The sequence below is a fragment of the Squalius cephalus genome (assembly GCF_949319135.1).
Source record: "Squalius cephalus genome assembly, chromosome: 4".
NCBI lineage: Eukaryota > Metazoa > Chordata > Actinopteri > Cypriniformes > Leuciscidae > Squalius > Squalius cephalus.
Genome location: NC_137125.1, coordinates 30147368 through 30168604, shown reverse-complemented (window position 1 = coordinate 30168604; position 21237 = coordinate 30147368). Strand labels below are relative to the sequence as shown.

The window sequence follows — 21237 nt, the reverse complement described above, 5'->3', positions numbered from 1 at the left end:
AGGAAAGCATAAAATAACTGGTTGCCAGTTACATGATTTAATGCAGTTGATAAATAAATTGTTTTGGCAAGAGGTTGTACCTCGATCCAAGTATCTTTTTAACAGAGTGTTTATAAACAGTTGTGAGAAAGTAGAATTTCAGTTCTACTGTGAAAGTTGTCACTTAAACATAGGATCAGGAAATCAGTGACAAACAAATTATATATTAATATCATCAAACCAAAGAAAACACTAAATTTGTTGGAGACTTAATGGTTCATAATGGTGTCCAGTAGATACCAACATGTAACCTATAAGTTGCCAAAGGTGTTCTATTGGTCCTTAATGGTATCCAATAGAAAAAACATGCCACCAATAGAAGAAAGCAAATCACCAATAGAGACCCACTAGGACCATTACAGTTTCCATTAAAACCAATACAGACAAATAGACAAAACATGCCACCAATAGAAGAAAGTAAATTACCAATAGAGACCCACTAGGACCATTACAGTTTCCATTAAAACCAATACAGTTCTCTTTATAACCATTAAAACCATTAGCAATTCTGTAATGGTTTCTATTGTTTTTTTCAGCAGGGATGACGTTTTATTTTACAGAATCAACATAATTAGATGTGGTACACAGTTACTTTCAGGATTTTATTAGAAAACGGGTGACAGGAATTAAACTCTAATAACCTCTGACATTTTATATAAATTGTATGTGTTTTCTGTGTTTCTATATCGATGAATTCTTTTGTGGTTTAGGAACAGGACTTTTATTTTGGTATGAATTAATGACGTCAGGAGGCTGCGACGCGATCCTGCGTCTGTCATACGGCTAAAGAAAGGTTTGTGTTTTTAAGTCCTTAAATCATGCAATTTTATAATTTTATAAGCTTTGTAAAATGAATAGGTTATTATTGAATGTAACATTGCAATGATTATTCTACCATAGCGTTTAAAGCGCATCCACATATGTGTAAAAGAAAAGGTGCGTCTCATTTCACTCCTTAAATCGTGAACCAGTTTACAGTAACCATGAATTCGGTCTTTTTAGCAAGTAGTGATGGGAAAGAGTAAATTAAAGCAATTGTTTGGCATGATGATTCACTGTTTAGAAGCGCTCGAATCATCGCACGGTGACGACATCTGCTGGTCAAAACAGTGTAACGAGACCACAAACAAAAACATATGTAATAACTTTTACGAACCGGTAGCAAATATTTTCATTAAAATTTAATCTATTAAATGTAAATACAAATTATTAAATATCAAATATAAATCACAAGTACGTTTTGTGCTAATAAGGTCATCAAGGCTGTCACTCCAGTGCGCTGACTACTGAACGGAGCTGATTGAGACACTTGTGTACACAGATTTAATTTGGATTTATTTTTCTTTCTTTTATTTATTCTCATCTTAAATATAGCAGAGTATCCAAAAACACAAAAAAACTCCTGGTGAAGCAACTGAGATCCACATAACATATGATTATAAAGATGGCGTTTATTAAAGAGGAGAGTGAAGACATCAGGATTGAAGAAGCATTCTGCGTAAAACATGAAGATACTGAGGAACAAACAGGTTGGTTTTCATTCTCAAAGCTGAACTCAGTCATTTGGTCCTTAATATGTCAACCTCTACAGCATCAAGTCAAAATTATTTGTATAGCACTTCACAATACACAGTTTACAACATATTCCACATCAAGGGCGTAGCCATCATTTCAAAAGTGAGGGGGACAGAATGTCAAGTGTTATACCATTTTTTTTCTGACCTTTTATCTAATTGATGGGTTATATTTTTAATCATAATCTTCTTATGCTATTTATGTAAGCGGGGTATTTTTGACCCCAAATGACGTTTGCTGAAAAATAATTTCCCCCCTTCATCTAAATGGCATGAGACTTGATGTGGTGGTTGACATTTGCTAGCTCTACAAACAAACTAATCAATTGGAATGTTATTTAGTTGTATGTTAGCGTGAAACTTAGGATTTTTGAGGTCTTCAGAGACCACAGACAATAAAATGTGAAGTTATTTTTATTTATTTATAAAAACCTATTTTAAAATATATTTTTTAATATTATTTATATACATTTAAAAAATACCTAGAATCCTCCAAACAATACACAAATGCAGAGTAAAAACATGAATACAATGAGTGATATTACATTTGTTTAAAAAAACAAAAAACATGATGTTACAAATAACATTTTATTGTCCGGGGTCAACAGCCTGAGTACATCCCAAACAAATAGCTTAGAAGGGTTAAAGCAAAAAAACAGAAAGAAAGAAAGATGTTCTGTACTGTATGCACATGGTGTTATATGTTGCACTGTATTGTTCACATATTTCAAATTGATTTTTGTATACGTTGTATTCAGTGATGGGAGGGTTGGAAATGTAATAGGTTACAGTTTACAAGTTACCCTATTTAAAAAGTATTGTAACACTTTTTGTTAAAGTTACTTTAATAATTACTTTATTAAAGTAATGTAACTGATTACATTTGATTACTTTTCTAAATTTCTAACAAATGTTTTTAACTGTTAATCATTTTCAAACTTTTAAACCAGGCAGGGTTAACCTTAGCCTGGCTCCGCCCTCCTACGTACTTCCGCTCAATTTTCCTTCAGTACGTCGTCTGGGTGTGTGGTATATTCGTGGGTTTTCTCCGGCCAATTTTTTACCGGTCCAATCAGCGAACAGAGGGAGTGGCTGAGAACGATGACGTTGAGGTTGTGCGCTAGTTTGAGTTGTAGGGTTACGTCACGACCAAACGTTAGCGATTTAGTTATGGCAGATCCAGAGTGGCTCTGGGCAGATCCAATAGTTTTAAACTTCAACAGAGTACCCGCCTTCAAGGAAGTTAACGCTTGTCAATGGGGAGTGGCCAGACTCTCTGTACAAATTAAATGTACGAGAGTGTGGTAGGACAAGGCTAGGTTAACGTTACAGTAGTACTTAATTTTAAAGCACAGCCACCACAAAATCAGACTTTAGCAACTCTTTTTACTTTGAGATCATTTTAAAGGTTAAATACAGATTTAAAATCATAACAAGAAATAGTTTAATAGCTACGATACGGTTTTACGAATCTTTGCATAGTTATGACAGGGAGCACTGTGAGACTTCAGTATAAACGCCCACTGCTGTGATTGGCTAACATCTTTGAACTCTCTTGAAAACTTTTAGCACATTTTTACTATTACAGCTCTCAAGGTTAAAGGAGAACTCCGGTCAATTTTAACATTGAGCTCATTTTTTTGTCAATTTGGAGTGCTGTCAGTACAGTGAACAACGACAAAAATCGGTGTTGCCTACACCATGTTATCCTCTTTTTAAAATTTGCACCCTGTTGACTTCAATGGGGCAAGTTTTAAACCTGCTTTTAGCCTCTTAACATCCTTGTGTCATTACAAGTGCCCAGCCATGTGAGTGATTCCAGCCCGTTCTCATCCCAAGGCGTCATATACTGACGCTTTTGACATTTCGTCTACATCGAACGCACGTGGCACCCTTTAGCGTCAATATGAGACGCAGATAGATATGGGCCAGAAGGCGCCTCCTAGTGGTCTAACCCTAACCCTACCCCAGACCTAAACCTACCCATAACCGAACAAAGCTCTGTGCGTGTCATATTGACGCTAAAGGGTGCCATGTCCGTTCGATGTAGACGAAATGTCAAAAGCGTCAGTAGATGACGCCCTAGGATGAGAATGTGTTGGTGATTCCTTTAGAGTTAACACGGGTGAATCTGACTGCAGTAGATGTGAAAGACATGAATAAAAATGATGTTAATTCAGCCAGCGCAAATACCTGTATTTTCTTCCTGTTTTCGGCAATTTAATTATTAATTCGGCAAATAATTCGGCAATTACAATTATTTAGGCAATTAAATAAATATAGCAGGCAATATAATCAGGACACGGAGGCGCCGGCGTGTGAACTGGAGCTAGTCTCATAAATGAACCGAAACTCAGAGTATAAGCTACTTGCCTCACAGACCTGAGACATATATATAGAAAGCATGAAATGTGTACTTTTAAACAAAACAACTCAAAAAGAAAGAAAACAGACTGCTCTCTGCTTCTGTAATCCGTATGAAATTTGCATTTCTCTCTGGCGCGTTCACTACTGCGAAGATCGCGAGTCAAGCATCGTCAACTTCATCTTTGACACAGAAAACACTTGTTTATTAATAAACAATTGAAATGTCTCCTTGCTATATTTGACATTCATAATCATTACTTTTGCCAGTTCTTTGTGACAGCTTTTAGGTGCGCTTTAGGTCCCTTACATGTTACATGAACACGTCACCACCGCTCAATGGTTAACCCTCTGGGGACCAAGGTGTTTTTGGGGCCCTTGAGATGTTCTGACATGCCTTGACATTTGTGCTTTTTTCAGTTATTTATAAACATGTTAATGACAAAGGTGTAAATTCACTATATATAGCACAAACAGGGCTACCATAATATGCGAGCAACTTGTATGTAGATGTTTGTATTTTTAAGAGAATAATGTTTATGCGTGGTTATTGGAAAAAATAAAAATGAAAGTTGCTGAATTAAGACCACAAAACACATATTAAATATGTGTCCACAAGACTTTTGACCAATGGATGTGGTCCCTTTGAGTTCTAGCTTCAAAATTATATGAAAATAGTCTTGCTTTATCGTTCACAAAAAAAAAAATACATTGATTTAAATGGTGTAAAACAGGTTTTGCTTGGAAAGCCAATATGCGAGGGGGAGGAGTAGTTCACACCCACTCTGCATAATGACTCTGCCTAATGAGCCATCCTTTCAGGTGTGACACTGACTGAGCCACAATGCAAGGACAAAGGATGTATTTAGAAGAAGACTTATATTGACCATTTAAGATTTTGCTTACATCTCTCTTGTAAATATGTTTTGCTATTTTATTAAAAATGTTACAATTACAACAATAATTACAATTTCAACAATATTTCAAGTGTACTCTTTCTTTGTAAAAAAGAAAAAGAAAAAAGATTATAGGCCTACATTTTATCATATGTATTCATTAGTTTGAATATAGCCGCATTGGAACATCTAACATCTTAGTCTATGACTTTATTTTTGACAAATATATATATATATATATATATATATATATATATATATATATATATATATATATATATATATATAAAACGTTAGATATGAGCAGAAATTGCTAAACAAAAGCTTATTTTATGTGGCAGTATATTTTACAGTAGCCTAAAAACTGTACCCAAATCTAGTCAACAAGTGACTGACTGTAGCGTTGTTTTTATGAAATATTAGGGCATATAAATGCTAATTTGCAGTTTAATACGTTGCTTATACAAATACATTTTATTTCAACATATTCCAGTCGATTTTTACTCATCTCAGTAGGCTATAGCAAAGCAGTTTATTCTTTCACACACAGACGCGCGATTTATATTTAGGCTAAACAGTCTTTACAAATATGTACCCTTCATTCATCTCACAGAAAGGCGAGTCATATTATAGAAATGCGATTCATCTTTTTGCGGTTTGCATAGGCCTACACTAACGTTATTCCATAACGTTATTCCACACTTGAGAAAAGAAAACAGCCTACCTCACTCCTCAGCGGGATCTGCTCCTCATATCAGGATATATTGTTCCTCATATCAGCACTGTTCTGAGGAGTCTTTTCTCCATAAGGTAGGCTATATTATGCCTCACTCGATCGCGACGCGCTTTGTTTACAGCTGATGTGGGCGTTTCACAGATCTTCAATAGTTCTCAGAATTTGCGTTTGAATAGCACGCGCTCTCCGGGGAGTGGTCACATTACTGTGAATTAGCTCGTAATGAGCTCGACTGGAGTCGCTCTCTTTTTATACAGATTACAGAAGATGAGAATATTTGTTTTTTCTATAAGTTACTTCATTTAACAGATGCGATCTCAAGCTTTATGCCCGTGGGTCTGTTTGCCTGTTTGACTGAATTTTCGCGGAGTTATAGATCATTTTCGAACGCGTTTCAAATGGGAGTTTACTGACAGTGAGAAGGCAGAAATCGCATCATGTTAATTTTTCTTTATTTGTCAAAAAGCAAAACACTTTATTTTTATTGTGAGTATACAGAAAAAAAATAGAAACTGAACAGGATCGTTTGATGTATTACACGAAAATGAAAGATCAAAATTAACAGAGCATTTAGTGTTTATTTTCATTGCTAAAAAAAAAAAAACGAGCAAAACGCGCGGGCGCGTTTTTGGTCCCCAGAGGGTTAATATTGTTCTTTGGTGTTCAGTTTATATAGGTTTTTCAAATGTTATTTAATAAAAAATAATCAAAAATTCTCTCAAAATATCCCTCCCCCCAAAAAATCGTGGTTTGTATCGAATCTTGGGTAAAAAAAAACGTGGGTTTGGTGTATCGTTACAGCCCTAGCTTATATACATTTTTTTGACGACGTAGTTAAGGCGGCAGGCGTGTGTTGCTTAGGCGGCCGCCTTAGTTCCAAAGTGCTGCGGGAAACCCTGAAAGCAGTCGGCTTTCAAATAGAGACACTGGATGGTAAGACGTGTCTCGATCTCCCACCACTAATAGAGTGTAATGAGATAATGAGCAGCAGATCTGAAATTCCAACTCCAGAGGTCGCTCTTGCTCATTCACACTTAAAACCTGTGGCAAAGTTAATCTCGAAGCTAGATCCTGATGCTCAGATCTGAATATTGCTGGGAAGAGACATGATCCTTGTACACAAAGTGAGACAGCAAATTAATAGGCCTCACAATGCACCCTTTGCACAGCGGTTGGATTTAGGTTGGGTGATTGTAGGTGAGGTCTGCATTGACAAAGCACACAAGCTAATGGTGAGTGTCTTTAAAACTAATATCCTGGAGAACGACCGCCCATCTCTTCTCACTTCATGCCAGAGCCACATCAAAGTGAAAGAGACCCTTAAATGGGTTTGGAAGTTTTTGTATTTCCTAGTTCGGGGAAAAGACACAGTCTCTATATGATGATATCTAGGTGAAAGAGTCTCTATGTGATGGGATTTGTCTGACCTCAGTGACGTGAGACAGCTAGCAGACGGTCGGTTTAGCCAGTCTGTCTGCTTCCTGACCTGAGCCCCAATTCGTCATGTTTGAGCTCTAAGACTATGTGCCATATTACTAGAGAGAAGAGCTGCACCATCCCAGGAGGGATGAATACCATCTCTTTTCAACAGGTCAGGTCTACCCCAAAAACTTTTCCAATTGTCTATGAATTCTATATTATTTTGCGGACACCACATAGACAGCCAGCCATTGAGTAAGGACAGTCTACTAAGTATCTCATCACTCCGGCGAACAGGAAGGGGGCCAGAGCAAATTACAGTGTCTGACATCATACTTGCAAGTTCATACACCTCTTTAACATCATTAGTGCCGACGTGAGTAATAATCTTATAAAAATTTACGATTAGCATTAGCCAGCACTTTGCTTTGATGTCAGGCTCCCGGCAAACGTGACTATGGTGGCTGGTGTCTCTTATTTTCCCGTCCCGTCTATTAGAATCACCAATAGCTCTTCAACAGGATTCTCAGCGGTGTTTCTATTTGAATCTAGTTGTTATTGTAATCAGAATGGAAGAGCGGAGTTTTGTCCCATGACTGCACGATCACCCAATTGCCCTGCTGCACGGGCTCTACAGCCAAAATCAAACAATGTACAGAGTTCACTAAGCTAGTCGCATCCAAAGCAGTATCTAAAGCCCTTGCACTCTTACTATCCTCGATTAAAGTTTGGAGGCGTGTCTCTAGTTATGAAATCTTCTCCGTCAGCTTGACTATCTCCCTGCATTTATCACATGTAAAGCCCGCAGTGCTGACAGAAAATGCTATACTAATCAAGCAGGTCACAGGTTTCAAGCAATATGGGAAAGAAAATGATCTCTCTGCTGCGAAAAGCGTCAATTAGTGCAATGCCTTGGACAAGGTATGAAAACATTAGATATTTCACGAACACTTAAGCGTGATCATCATACTGTGAAGAGATTTGTGGCTGATTCAGAGCACAGACGAGTTCGTGCAGATAAAGGCATAATGAGGAAGGTTACTGCCAGACAAATTCATCGGATTAAGAGAGCAGCTGCTAAAATGCCATTACAAAGCAGCAAACAGGTATTTGAAGCTGCTGGTGCCTCTGGATTCCCGCGAACCTCAAGGTGTAGGATCCTCCAGAGGCTTGCAGTTGTGCATAAACCTACTATACGGCCACCTCTAACCAATGCTCACAAGCAGAAATGGTTGCAGTGGGCCCAGAAATACATGAAGACTAATTTTCAAACAGTCTTGTTTACTGATGAGTGCCGTGCAACCCTGGATGGTCCAGATGGATAGAGTAGTGGATGGTTGGTGGATGGCCACCATGTCCCAGTAAGGCTGCAATGTCAGAAAGGAGGTGGCGGAGTTAGGGTTAAGGACCGGAATAATGGGGAGAGAGCTGGTAGGCCCCTTTAGGGTTCCTAAAGGTGTGAAAATGATCTCAGCAAAGTATATAGAGTTTCTAACTGACCTCTTCCATGTAACATAAAGAATAACCGTGCCTTCCGTAGCAAAATCATCTTCATGCATGACAATGAACCTTTTCATGCTGCAAAGAATACTCTGAGACCCCTTGTGTCATTGGCTGCTATGGGCATAAAAGGAGAGAAACTCATGGTGTGGCCCCCATCCTCCCCTGACCTCAACTCTGTTGAGAACCTTTGGAGCATCCTCAAGCAAAAGATCTATTAGGGTGGGAGGCAGTTTGCATCAAAACAGCAGCTCTGGGAGGCTATGCTGACATCCTGCAAAGAAATTCAAGCAGAAACTCTCTATAATCCATGTGCTTTGTGGATTTGGAGAAGGCATTCGACTGTGTCCCTCGCGGCGTCCTGTGGAGGGTGCTCCGGGATTATGGGGTCCGGGGTCCTTTGTTAAGGGCTGTCCGGTCCCTGTATGACCGGAGCAGGAGCTTGGTTCGCATTGCCGGCAGTAAGTCAGACTTCTTCCCGGTGCATGTTGGACTCCGGCAGGGCTGCCCTTTGTCGCCGGTTCTGTTCATAATTTATATGGACAGAATTTCTAGACGCAGCCAGGGGCCGGAGGGTGTCAGGTTTGGGGACAACACGATTTCGTCTCTGCTTTTTGCGGATGATGTTGTCGTGTTGGCCCCATCAGACCAGGACCTTCAGCATGCACTGGGACGGTTTGCAGCCGAGTGTGAAGCAGCTGGGATGAGAATCAGCACCTTCAAATCCGAGGCCATGGTCCTCAGTCGGAAAAGGGTGGCTTGCTCACTTCAGGTTGGTGGAGAGTTCCTGCCTCAAGTGGAGGAGTTTAAGTATCTTGGGGTTTTGTTCACGATTGAGGGAAGGATGGAACGGGAGATTGACAGACGGATCGGTGCAGCTTCTGCAGTAATGCGGTCGATGTACCGGTCTGTCGTGGTAAAGAAAGAGCTGAGCCGCAAGGCGAAGCTCTCGATTTACCGGTCAATCTACGTTCCTACTCTCACCTATGGTCATGAGCTGTGGGTCATGACCAAAAGGACAAGATCCCGGATACAGGTGGCCGAAATGAGCTTTCTCCGCAGGGTGGCTGGGTGATCCCTTAGAGATAGGGTGAGAAGCTCAGTCACTCGGGAGGAGCTCAGAGTAGAGCCGCTGCTCCTCCACATCGAGAGGGGTCAGCTGAGGTGGCTCGGGCATCTGTTCCGGATGCCTCCTGGACGCCTTCCCGGGAAGGTGTTCCGGGCGCGTCCCACTGGGAGGAGACCCCAGGGAAGACCTAGGACACGCTGGAGGGACTATGTCTCCCGGCTGGCCTGGGAACGCCTCGGTGTCCCCCCGGAAGAGCTGGAGGAAGTGTCTAGGGAGAGGGAGGGCTGGGCATCTCTGCTTAGACTGCTGCCCCCGCGACCCGGCCCCGGATAAGCGGAAGAAGATGGTATGGTACTCTCTATAAACTCACAAGTTCAATGGATGCAAGAATTGTGAAGGTGATATCAAAGAAGGGGTCCTATGTTAACGTGTAACTTGCCCTGTTAAGATGTGTTTGAAATAGCTTTTGATTTCAGTAAATATGACCTCCCAATACTGCAAATTCAACAAATGACCATTTTCAGTTCAGTTCAGTTTTCAGTACAATTTATAAAAATGTTTTCAAACTCTGTTGGATTTGGAACAGTGCATTTTGAGTTTTTTATTTTTGAAAAAAATACTTTTTTCGTTGGGTGGTTTGTTCAATGAAATTCAACTTCAAAATATAATTTGCATAATTGGAAAGCGGTGTACATGTGACACGAAGTGCAAGTGACAATAACAGGAGAAGACATCACTCACCATGTTTGTTGACTGATCCTACTTACCACAGTTGTTTGATAGACTCGTAAAAGGCATGAGTGTGCGAGAGAAAAAAAGATGGCAAACACGGATGGCAGGTTAACAGGCAAGTGAGATACTAGCGTGTTGTGTTAGCGATAACGATTTATATAAAAGCTAACGATGTTAGATTAATGTAATAGACAATATTAGACAATATCTAATATGTTGATGAGTAAGTTATATTTAGCAAAATAAACAAGGAATGATAGTAAATAAAGATTCAAAACAGAAAACTATACAGAGCTTACAGACGCAAACCAGCAGCAAGGCAGACAGGAACAATCGATACGTAGATAGGAGCAATCAATCTAACAGTAGCCTCAATCGATCAAGATCAGCTGCATGACTGCCCCCTACTGATCATGTCTTTCTTGTGGCAAGGTAATCCCCTGTGTTCCTGCATGCTGCCACTAGATCTTGCAGGATCCCTTTGATCCCTTTCTCAGTGGCCACATCAGTAGATTGAGATCATGCATCTTATGTTTAGAGGTTTTAACACAGATGTGTGTCCACAGTGTGTGTAAACAACCAGCCTATAATGGTTATAATCCACCTAATACTTTTTTGTAATCCCCATAAATCATAAACACTCTCTCCATACGAGCGATTCCAGATTTCCCCCTACTCTTATGTAAGGCCTTGTTTACACTGTCAGTGACTGCTGACACTGTAATGCGACTGTCTTGTAAACAGGCAGATCGGATTTTCTGAGGCATTAGTCAACGTCTCCACGGTTTAAAGATGAGAGAAACCCCGACGCGCATCTGCGAAGGGACTGATGGCCCGACGAAACGTTGTGTCGTCGTAGGAGAGGAATGTGGACAAACATTACGTTGGGACACAACATATCAAAGGTTGGCTTGCTCTTCCTAAAATTTCGGACCCACTGCTCCTTGTTAAAGCCAATATTTAAAAACAATATGCTCCCACCAGTCCTGAGATCTCTCTCGCACACAATAACTGAAGCATGCGCAGGCTGCAATGATGGCACTTTTCATCCTCCTCCGCCTCAAAATCATGGTGCTGTTTGGCGAACTTCGCATACCGCAGAGCTAACATCAAGCATATTTCGTGTTAGTCCATCTGTGCAAGAGAATTTAACCCTTTAAGCATGCACAATGTTTCAGATAGTATGGCAAGTGTAAACACATGAATCAGATATGGGTCACAGTTGAAAATAACCTGTTAACGGACGGTCAGAATAATCGGATAAAGGTAACAAATCACAATTGGGCATCAAGACCTGCAGTGTAAACAAGGCCTAAGCGTAGGGGAAGCTCCGCCCATTGCGTCTCCCAATGGATCAATAGCAACTAGTGATTCAACTTCATATCCAGCACTTTATAGTGTGTGTGTTTGCAAAATCGCCTTTCAGAATGTTCTTATGTGGCTAAAGTTACCATGGCCTCTCACTGTATTCACAGATACCAGAGCTTATTTTTAACCTGAAAATGCTCACTGCCTGTACAATTCAGAGGTGAACTTTTATTACTTCTTAAAAATAAAACTAATGACATAGCTCTGATCTCTGTGAATTCAGTCAGATACAATAGTAACTTTATCCACATTAGCCGTACAGCATGCTAACAAGCACATTCACAAAAAGCAATTTGCATACATTCGCAAAAAATATTGTGTGGATTTGAATATGAAATTGGACAAACAGTTGGTATTGGTCCATTTTTGAGAATTTTATTCGCTGTGTGAGGTTCTCTGCACTCCAGTTGTTTGTTTCAGGAGTATCAATCCAAACTAGCACAAGCTGTACAGGCTCTGCCCTCTTCTGAAAAGGGAGTGGGAAGCAGCAGCTCATTTGCATTTAAAGAGACAATCAAAATCACCGTGTTTTTGCTTCCACCCAAATAGGGCTTTTCAAAACATCCTATAATAAAATGTTTTGTTTTTTTAATTTGAGCTAAAACTTAACAGACACATTCTGGGGACACCCAAGACTTAATAGGTCCACTTTCAGACTGATCTCATGAAATGGCGTATGTATGACACGCCAATTCGTATTTCCATTTTTGGCGCGTTATCAACACGCATAATCGCTTTTCAGCGTGTTTATCAACGCCGTTGATTTACGTTACATTACTGTATATAAATATATATGACCTACCCCAACCGCGTCCCTAAACCAACCCATCACTCGGGTTAATACCATTTATGAGTGTTCCCCTACCATCCTAGGAAAAAAAATATTGCTCCCCAGATGTAGATATACATTTTCCTCCGTTTCGCTCGGACATTTAACGGCGTACACATACACGCGGAATCACTCGGACGTTTAACGGCGTACACATACACGCGGAAAGCTCAAAATGCGTATAAATAACACGCCACTTGACTTGAAAGTGGCGTGTATGTTTACGCAAAGTCATGATGTCATGTTGCCACTTTTGATACTTTGGTTTTGGTTTAAAGGTGCTGTATATAACTTTTTTACTCTACTAAAGCATACAAATACCATAATATGTTTGCAGATATTTAGGAAACATGCTAAGTTCACATACTCGTTTCTCTGAAAAACACTTCTACAGCCAGTTATTTTATTTATTATTTTACCCTTTCCTTGTTGTCTGTCGGTTTTTGTTTTGGTCTGTGTGATCTCGTCCACTGCCAGTTCACCCAATAGTATTTCAACACCCCGGGATGCCAGTTGGCAGGAAACACAGCATATTGCAGCCTTGGAAACAGTGTTGCCAGATGTACGATAATTATCGTATTTGTACGATAATTTTGACCTCTGTACGATGTACGATCAATAATGGAAAAAATCCTATAATGTACGATAATTTCAGAACTGTGTGACACTTCAAATGATGGTCATTGTATAGGACTTCTCTTTTATTTAGCCGTGGATTCTACGTCTACCGGGGGAAGAACGTGTAGAGAGAGGGAGCGAAGAGACCTTGCGTGTGTGTGCTAGTGTGCCTCACGAAGCGCATGTAAGGACCCAACCAATCATGTAAGGACTCCCGAATCAGAACGGTTGATTCGACATGAAAATGACAGTTGGGATGTCTGTCATTTTCATGTCGTTGACTCGTGTACGATAATTTTCTTCCAAAAACGATCATTTTGAGCTTCTGGTACGATACTTGGACATTTCCAATATGGCAACACTGCTTGGAAACGAGCAAGCAAACTGGTTCAGAGATTGCAGATTTCACACAACCTAAAAAGCCTCGGTATCCATTAGGGGTGGAACGGTACATGTATTCATATTGAACTGAAACACTGAAACAGTACGGGCGTCACGGTTCGGTGCATGAATATACACAGAGAATACACGGTATAAAAATAAATAAAACTCGCATGCCAATTAATTAATGTAATGCTGAACTACTGTTTGATATGCGGGTTCTTTAGGGACACCTAATCTGTAGCCCCGCCTTAGCTCTGAAGCTCTGTGGCTATAATGAACAGGCTGCGATGTCAAGATTGCAATGCTGGAATATGTTGTGTGCGTGTGTGAGTGCGTGCGTGTGTGTGTGTGAGAGAGAGAGAGGCGTGTGCGCGATCAGACAGTGGAAACATAAAAAACATTTTGTTTGTTAATTTTGTTCATACAGGACTTCATTCAAACTGCAAAGTGTTTACTTATATTTGTGTACACTCGCAATAAAACAAAACATTGTGCTTTTGTCAAACTGTAAACTCTTGTCAAACTGTAACCTACAACTGTCACCCAACCAAAATCTCTCTCTTTCTCTCTCACACACACACACTGTTTAAAAGCAAAAAGTATTTATCCAACCCCATTTAAAAACAGTCTGGGTGCCATCTTTTGGACATTCATCATATTGCATTGGTTTTCATTTCTTGTCCTCAAACAGAGCACTAACCTGTTTATTTTTAAGTTACACATTCTACATTGATTAAAAAAGAAAAGCAAATGTGTTTTAATAGTAGTATTATTTTATACAGAAATAAATTATTTATAATTAAGATGAGGATAAAGTTAGTGTTAATTAGACTAACTTTTTTTTTTTGCTACATGCCATGGGATTAATCAATGCATGCTGATGAATGATGAACACAATAAGACCTAATGTTAGAAAAATGTTTTAATCTTTTAACTCTTAAAAAAAACTATTAAAAAAACATGTATGTTCTTTAATGTTTGATTATAATTTTACTGTCTTCACATAGGGATGGGAATTTATAAGTTTTTATCAATAATAATGCCACTGACGATTCTGATTATCGATCCAATTCTTTAACGGTTCTCTTATAGATTCTTGATAGCACTGTGTGGAAAAATGTAGTCATATGCTTTTAAAAAAACAAAACAAGTGGTTTTATTTATTTTAAAGTTTAAGCTTGAGTTAGCAAACTGTACTTTTTATATAATTTATGTAATAAACAGAACCTTATTGTAAAGTGTTACTGATTAGTTATACACCGATTCAGACGTCTCCTGAGTTCACTGTTGGAAAGATCAGTTGTTTTAACCATTCATTAAAATGAATCGGTTCAAAGGAGTCATTAGTTCGCGAATTGGACGTGTCGTGCGCGTTGTGTGATTATCCCAGCAGTTAGGACATGGACATCCAAGATTTGTGTCAACATAGAAAACATTTCATCACTGTATAGTTTTATTTCGTTTAATTATAGTGTTGTTTTATGTCAGCTTAATGTCCGGAACGCTTTTCAGAGAAGATAAGGCAACTTATTTAGCACAATTCACACCCAGCGGTATTTCAGAAAAAAAAAAAAAATCTCAGAATGCTCCACATGAAACTTTGGTCTTCCGACCTTTTACCACCGTGTCGATTTATTTTGATTAATATGTGCGAGGGAGAGAGCAACACAGCGCCTAGTTTGGAGACGGTGAAGTCGTTTACACAGAGAGTGCGCGCGCGCGACCGGCTCTCTCTCTCGTTCTTTCAGTTAAACATACGCCCTGTCACAAACGCATCCGTTCATCTACATTACTCACCGATCAAATAAGACTTTGGCGGGCGCTAAAACAAGTTCAATGCAGGAAAATTCATGCGTGAGTTTCCATTAGACTCGCACGGTAGCCAGGCGTCTCATCAAATGGCGAGCTCAGCTCAGTTGACGCTGTGTGCTTCAAGATTCTGACGCAAGTGCTAAGATTCCAATTGGCCAAGAGAAAAAGTGCTAAGATTCCAATTGGCCAAGAGAAAAAGTGCTAAGATTCCGATTAGATTCCGCCCAGAGAAATGTCAATTATAAGAATTATCCAATAATGTTTCACAATTCTAGCCTGCATGGCAGTTACTGTGAGAAACAATATCCCCCATCCCCCCCCCCCCCCCCCCACAAAAAAAAAAACTCTCCGGTTCTAAGCGATTCACGTAAATGACCCAATTGACCAAGAAAACGCAGATTGTCGCCGAAAAGCGACAAGTTTGCAGGTATGTTTTTCACAGCGGCAGACTGCCATTAAAATATGTCAGTTTTGTTAGTTATGTTTCTTTTCTTTTCATTTCTTTATTAAGCTAATTTAGACAAATGTTGGGAGCATTTAAAAAAAAAAAAAATGACGGCCAAGCAAGCCGAGCCAACAGCGAGTATAACATGTTTGATCAATTTAGCCTCTCAAATCAACGCTAATACTTTTACTTAGCTACAATAAAATCCATAGATGTAAAACACTTCAAGCATATCACACAGACAGTTAGTTTAAAGTTTATTTATTAAACCACAGTGAGTAATTTTTTTTTTGAAATACTGAGGCAGGCTCAGGCTGCTCGCAACAGCGCTCGCAAACGAAATAAGCAATAGTCAATCTAAACAAATTAAATTAAATAAATCAAAAACAAACTTGCAGGTTATCTTACCTAAAAAATGCACCACAGAACATGGCCATTCTTTTTTCCAGTAGTTTCCAACAGTTAAACGAAAATAAAGTCCAATCGAACGAAAAACGAAAAACATCAGTAGTTTCCAACAGTTAAACGAAAATAAAGTCCAATCAAACGAAAAGTTAGAATAGTCTCTTACAGAGCATCGTGGAGAAAAAGAATAGCATCCACAGTGGAAGATTTTAACCCAGTCCTCTCTTCTATCACTCGTGATTTTTCTCTTAATATTCTCCATTATTTGCACATGAGGTGAATCGTTGGTTCCGCTGACGGGAAAGCACCTGTGTGTGCGCGTGCGTGCGTGCGACTGTCATGTCAATCATATGTCAGTGTAAATAATTATAAGATTATGAAAGTTATGAGGTTATTAAATGTCTTTCTATGTTTGTTTTTCTATCGTCGACGTCAACTTCTCATATTTTTTTTTTTATTAATGTCTAAAAATATAAAAAGAAGGATAACTCAAAAAAGGCCCGAGGCCCAGCCCGCATGTGAACTATGACGTGAAAATTGGCCCGAAGCCCGGCCCTAGGGGCGTAAAAAAGTCGGGGCCCGTCGGGCTCGGGCTGAAATGCAGGGCTCTAACACCGACTGTGGGGGGATCATTAATATGTACGCCTCCAAAAAGTTGCATATGCCAGCCCATGTTCAAGGCCAGGCGGAACTCAAGCCGAATCATCGTCCGAATCATTTTTCTTCAACAGACATCATGGCTTGCAAACGAGCGAAGCATGGCAGTTGCTCAGTGTTTGGATGTACAAATGAACACAAAGGTATTGTTTTAGTTCCTTCATCCGAGCCTCTGAAGAACCAGTGGGTTATGTGAATTTCTGATGTGTAATTGTTCAAGTTTAGACAGATAGATCTTTCTCTCAAAGTCGTTCAATACTGTTTATGCATCAGTAAATCAAGCCAGTGACTAAACGATCAACTTCACATCGTTTCTCTTGGTAGGATGAAAATAATCTTACTTAAACTGTGATTAATATACAGATAGCGATCAAAGAACAATCCCTTTACAGTCACCCAAGCTGTCAATCACACAGCGCGAGTTTATCTGGACACTTGCCAAAACTCGCTATGAAATCAATGACGCTGTTACACTGCACAACGAAGCTCTTACTGTACGTACATCATGTTTACATTGGTGAAATCATTAGTGAGAGTACATAAACTGCGTTGCAATGATAAGATCTTCATTCACGTGATCAGCAGGCTTTTACAATGAAGTCTCACAGCAGCCAATCACAGCAGTGGGCGTTTACACTGAAGTCTCACAGCAGACACGCCCCTTCAAACAGAGTGTTCAAATCAGAGGCTAAAATCAGGCTAGGAAAAATGCCTTTTATTTCTAAATGATAACAAATTTTGATCTAAAAAACATACTAACATTATAAGAGCACCCCAGGAAACAATCTAAAATAATAAAATAACCCATGCAATGGCACCTTTAAGTTTGCAGAGGACTTAATACTGAGCCCTGTGGCACCCCATACTTGTGTTGATGAAATGATGAAATCATCTGTCTTCATTTATTGAAAGATTTCATGCTGTCAAAAGATCATCAGTGAAATCTAATGATAATGTCCCTCAGTTGAAGTGTATACAAGCAGAAAAGCAGAGGACTTAATACTGAGCCCTGTGGCACCCCATACTTGTGTTGATGAAATGGTGAAATTTTTTCATTTATCAAAAGATTTTATGTTGGCCAAAGATCTAATAGCACTAGAAGAGGCTTTGATGCTTTATGTTGTTTTTGATGCTTTAATGCTTTCAGGTTGGTTTGATGTACAGTATGTGTATTTGTGCTAATAAACTGGTTAACTTGTATTTGTCATTGCTTTTTTATGGTTTTAGGCTTAATGGCACTGAAAGAGGAGTGTCAAGAACTGGATGAAATGGAAGTGACAAATCAGTATGAAAAACATAATGATTTCATGACTGGAGAAAAATCCACACAGACTGAAAAGTCTTCCCCACAAAAAGGATCTCAGAAGACTGAATCCAACAGTTATTTCACCTGCCGTCAGTGCGAAAAGAGTTTCAATCAAAAACAAAACCTTGAAGTCCACATGAGAATTCACACTGGAGAGAAGCCTTTCACCTGCCAGCAGTGTGGAAAAAGTTTCACTCAAAAACAAAACCTTAAAGTACACATGAGAGTTCACACTGGAGAGAAGCCTTACACCTGCCAAGAGTGTGGACAGAGTTTTACACATAAAGGAAACCTTAATACCCACATGAGAAGTCACACTGGAGAGAGCTATTTCACCTGCCAGCTGTGTGGGAAGAGCTTCTCACGGAAAGAAAGTCTTCAGACTCACATGAGAATTCACACAGGAGAGAAGCCGTTCACATGTGGTCAGTGTGGAAAGAGTTTCAGATGTAAAGTAAACCTTAATTGCCACATGAGGATTCACTCAAGAGAGAAAAGTTGTATATGTCATCAGTGTGGAATGAGTTTCACAGAAAGCAATCACCTTAAGAATCATGTAGTAACTCACATCGGAGAGAAGCCTTTTATGTGCCATCACTGTGGAAAGACTTGCTCAAACAAAGCAATCCTTGAGGTTCACATAAGAGTTCACACTGGAGAAAGACCTTTTATTTGTCCTCAGTGTGGTAAGAGTTTCACGCTTAAAGGAAACCTTAACATTCACATGAGGCTTCACACTGGAGAGAGGCCTTTCACTTGTCTTCAGTGTGAAACGAGTTTCACATTTCACACAGACCTGAAACGTCATTTGCAAACTCATTCTGAAAAGAAATTGTAGTGTTCCTCAGTGTGGATTCCTCAGGTTTAAAAAAAAAAGAGCATTCACTCTGGAAGAATACTATTTAATTTTGATCAGTGTAATAAAAAATGGTCATCAAAATTATAGATAGACCTGAAATGTCATGAAGATGTGAGGCCTTCTTTATGTGGAGTTTGAACTTTATTGGTAATTTAAAATGGCAACAAAAATGATGAATTGTTGTTAAAATAATTTAGATTGTATAAAGGTGTAACTCATATATTTGATTTTATATTTGATTATTTTATACAACGAAAACAATATATTGAATAAATTACCTTCCCTATTGCTGTGAAATTCCACAATGTAAATTAATATATATATATAAAAAAGTATATAGACTAAACACGTTATATTGCAGCCATCTGCTAAAATGCTTTAACTATGGTGCTAGAATTGACTCTTATAAATGATGAATATTAATAAATGCACATGGTAATTCACATTAATCACTAATAGCTCATATTTGCAAACAGCAATTCACACATTCAGAACCTACACTGTCTCTACCCTGGACATGAGTGGCAAGAGCAAAAGACAATAGAACCCATTATTATTAGTGATGCTGCGCTTGCACTGCATGTGGCATGATACGACACAACAAATCCCTGACAGTAAACTGATGCTTTTGGAATGTTTCTGCATGATTGTTGAATCTGCATTTGAAAATCGTCACGTGTATGAATAACCTTGTATTTGTACAATTTTAGACTTTCTTGACAGGGCTCAATTTGTATGTGGGTCTGTCCAGGGCTGTGTTTCCCAAAAGCATCGTAAGTCTGTTGATCGTAGAACAGTTGCAATCAGTGGTCTCTACAACCAAATTAGGATTACAATGCTTTTGGGAAATGCAGCCCAGAGCTGTTAAAAAAAAGAGTTGCAACAGCCTTTGATCTGACCACCACACTGTTACCCAGTTTATGTGGCTCTCAATAGTTCCAAACAAAGCCGTGCTGTCCACCTGTTTGAATGGATTTAAGCGGGACAGACCGCAGCAGCGATTTTTAGTCAAAATTAAAAGGATAATACACCCAAAAATGTAATAAATGTCATCAATTACTCGCCCTCATGTCATTCTAAAACCGTAAGACTTTCGTTCATCTTCAAAATGCAAATGAAGATTTCTGTCCCTCCATTGACACTCCACGCAACTACAACTTTGTTGCTTAAAGTCCCACTCCGATCATATTTTGAGCTATTTTTAAACATTCTCAGTGGTCTTTAAATGATGATTATGCCATTTTTAGCCAAAATCACAAAACCTGTGCCGTTTTCTGGGACTTTGCTTCAGCAGAGCGGCAGTAGCTCATTAGCAATTCGCCTCTGCGTTGTGGGCGGAGCCGTTGGCACGGAGACGACCCTCCCCCTCCTCGTTGCTGAGAGCTCTCTCTCCCTCCCGCTAGCTGTCACCTAGCTGTCACCTAGTAAGGTAGAAGTCATATAGTCAATATAGAAGCATTACAGTATTATATACACGTTAATTATTATTATCCGAAATTAATCAAAGTTATCACCGATCACCAATCATATTTTCACTCCGAGACGTCGCGGTAAAAAACAGCTCGACTTCGCTTCGATATTTCATCCCTCCCACAGTGATCAATCAGGACATATTTAGTATCAGTGGATTGATCGGAATTTCGGGAATTATTATGACGCTGCTGTCACCGCTCTATCTGAAAAACTGACTGACTCTCTCACGAGTGATGAAATGACTGCGACAGGCTAAACTCGTCGCCACCCTGCGTGTGCTAGTCTAACGTTACTTGAACGAGCGCGGAATTTAGATGACGATTGATAGACGGTGAACAGTGACTTATTTGTTACAGCATGTGTTCCAATTTCAGCGCCACTATCGGAGCTCGGTTCACAATGCCATGCAACGGCTTGTGTGTGTGTGTATCTGTAACATTCACATATTCAAAACACAACTTCAAAAAAAGCCCCTGTACAACGCATTACATTACATTACATTATAATCTACATCGCTTTAACACAGATGAAGCTAAGTTAACAGAGAATTGCCACATAATGCAGCACTGGCTTTTTTGCCAGGTAGATAACGTTAGCTGATGTAACGAGCAAACAGGCGGGATCGTTGAATTGGCTCCTGACAGAAAAGCGCCACTTTGGCCGCACTGTGCTAGCAAACAGGCGGGATCGTTGAACTAGCTCCCGACAGAAAAAAAAAAAAAAAAACTTACCGGTAAAGACACAGGCTGTCC

At 39.5% G+C, this 21237-nt stretch overlaps 1 protein-coding gene across 2 annotated transcripts; it reads left to right on the top strand.

Moving 5' to 3' along the window:
* The first annotated feature begins 772 nt into the window (after window positions 1-772).
* LOC307157113 (uncharacterized protein) lies at window positions 773-19306 on the top strand. Of its 2 annotated transcripts, none has more exons than XM_079868882.1 (3): window positions 773-832; window positions 1414-1568; window positions 18075-19306. In XM_079868882.1, the coding sequence occupies exons 2-3, from the start codon at window positions 1472-1474 to the stop codon at window positions 18989-18991; spliced, it is 1014 nt and encodes a 337-aa protein (XP_079725008.1). In that variant the 5' UTR covers window positions 773-832; window positions 1414-1471; the 3' UTR covers window positions 18992-19306. The 2 variants fall into 2 exon arrangements, with proteins under 2 accessions (XP_079725008.1, XP_079725009.1); XM_079868883.1 differs by having other exon boundaries at window positions 774-832; window positions 1417-1568.
* Window positions 19307-21237: the final 1931 nt, after the last annotated feature.

Bases quoted from the DNA above. Each gene is read 5' to 3' on its own strand.
- LOC307157113 (XM_079868882.1), top strand. From the start codon at position 1,472: ATGATTATAAAGATGGCGTTTATTAAAGAGGAGAGTGAAGACATCAGG. The intron at 1,569-18,074 runs GTTGGTTTTCAT...TTATGGTTTTAG, and splicing joins AGATACTGAGGAACAAACAG to GCTTAATGGCACTGAAAGAG.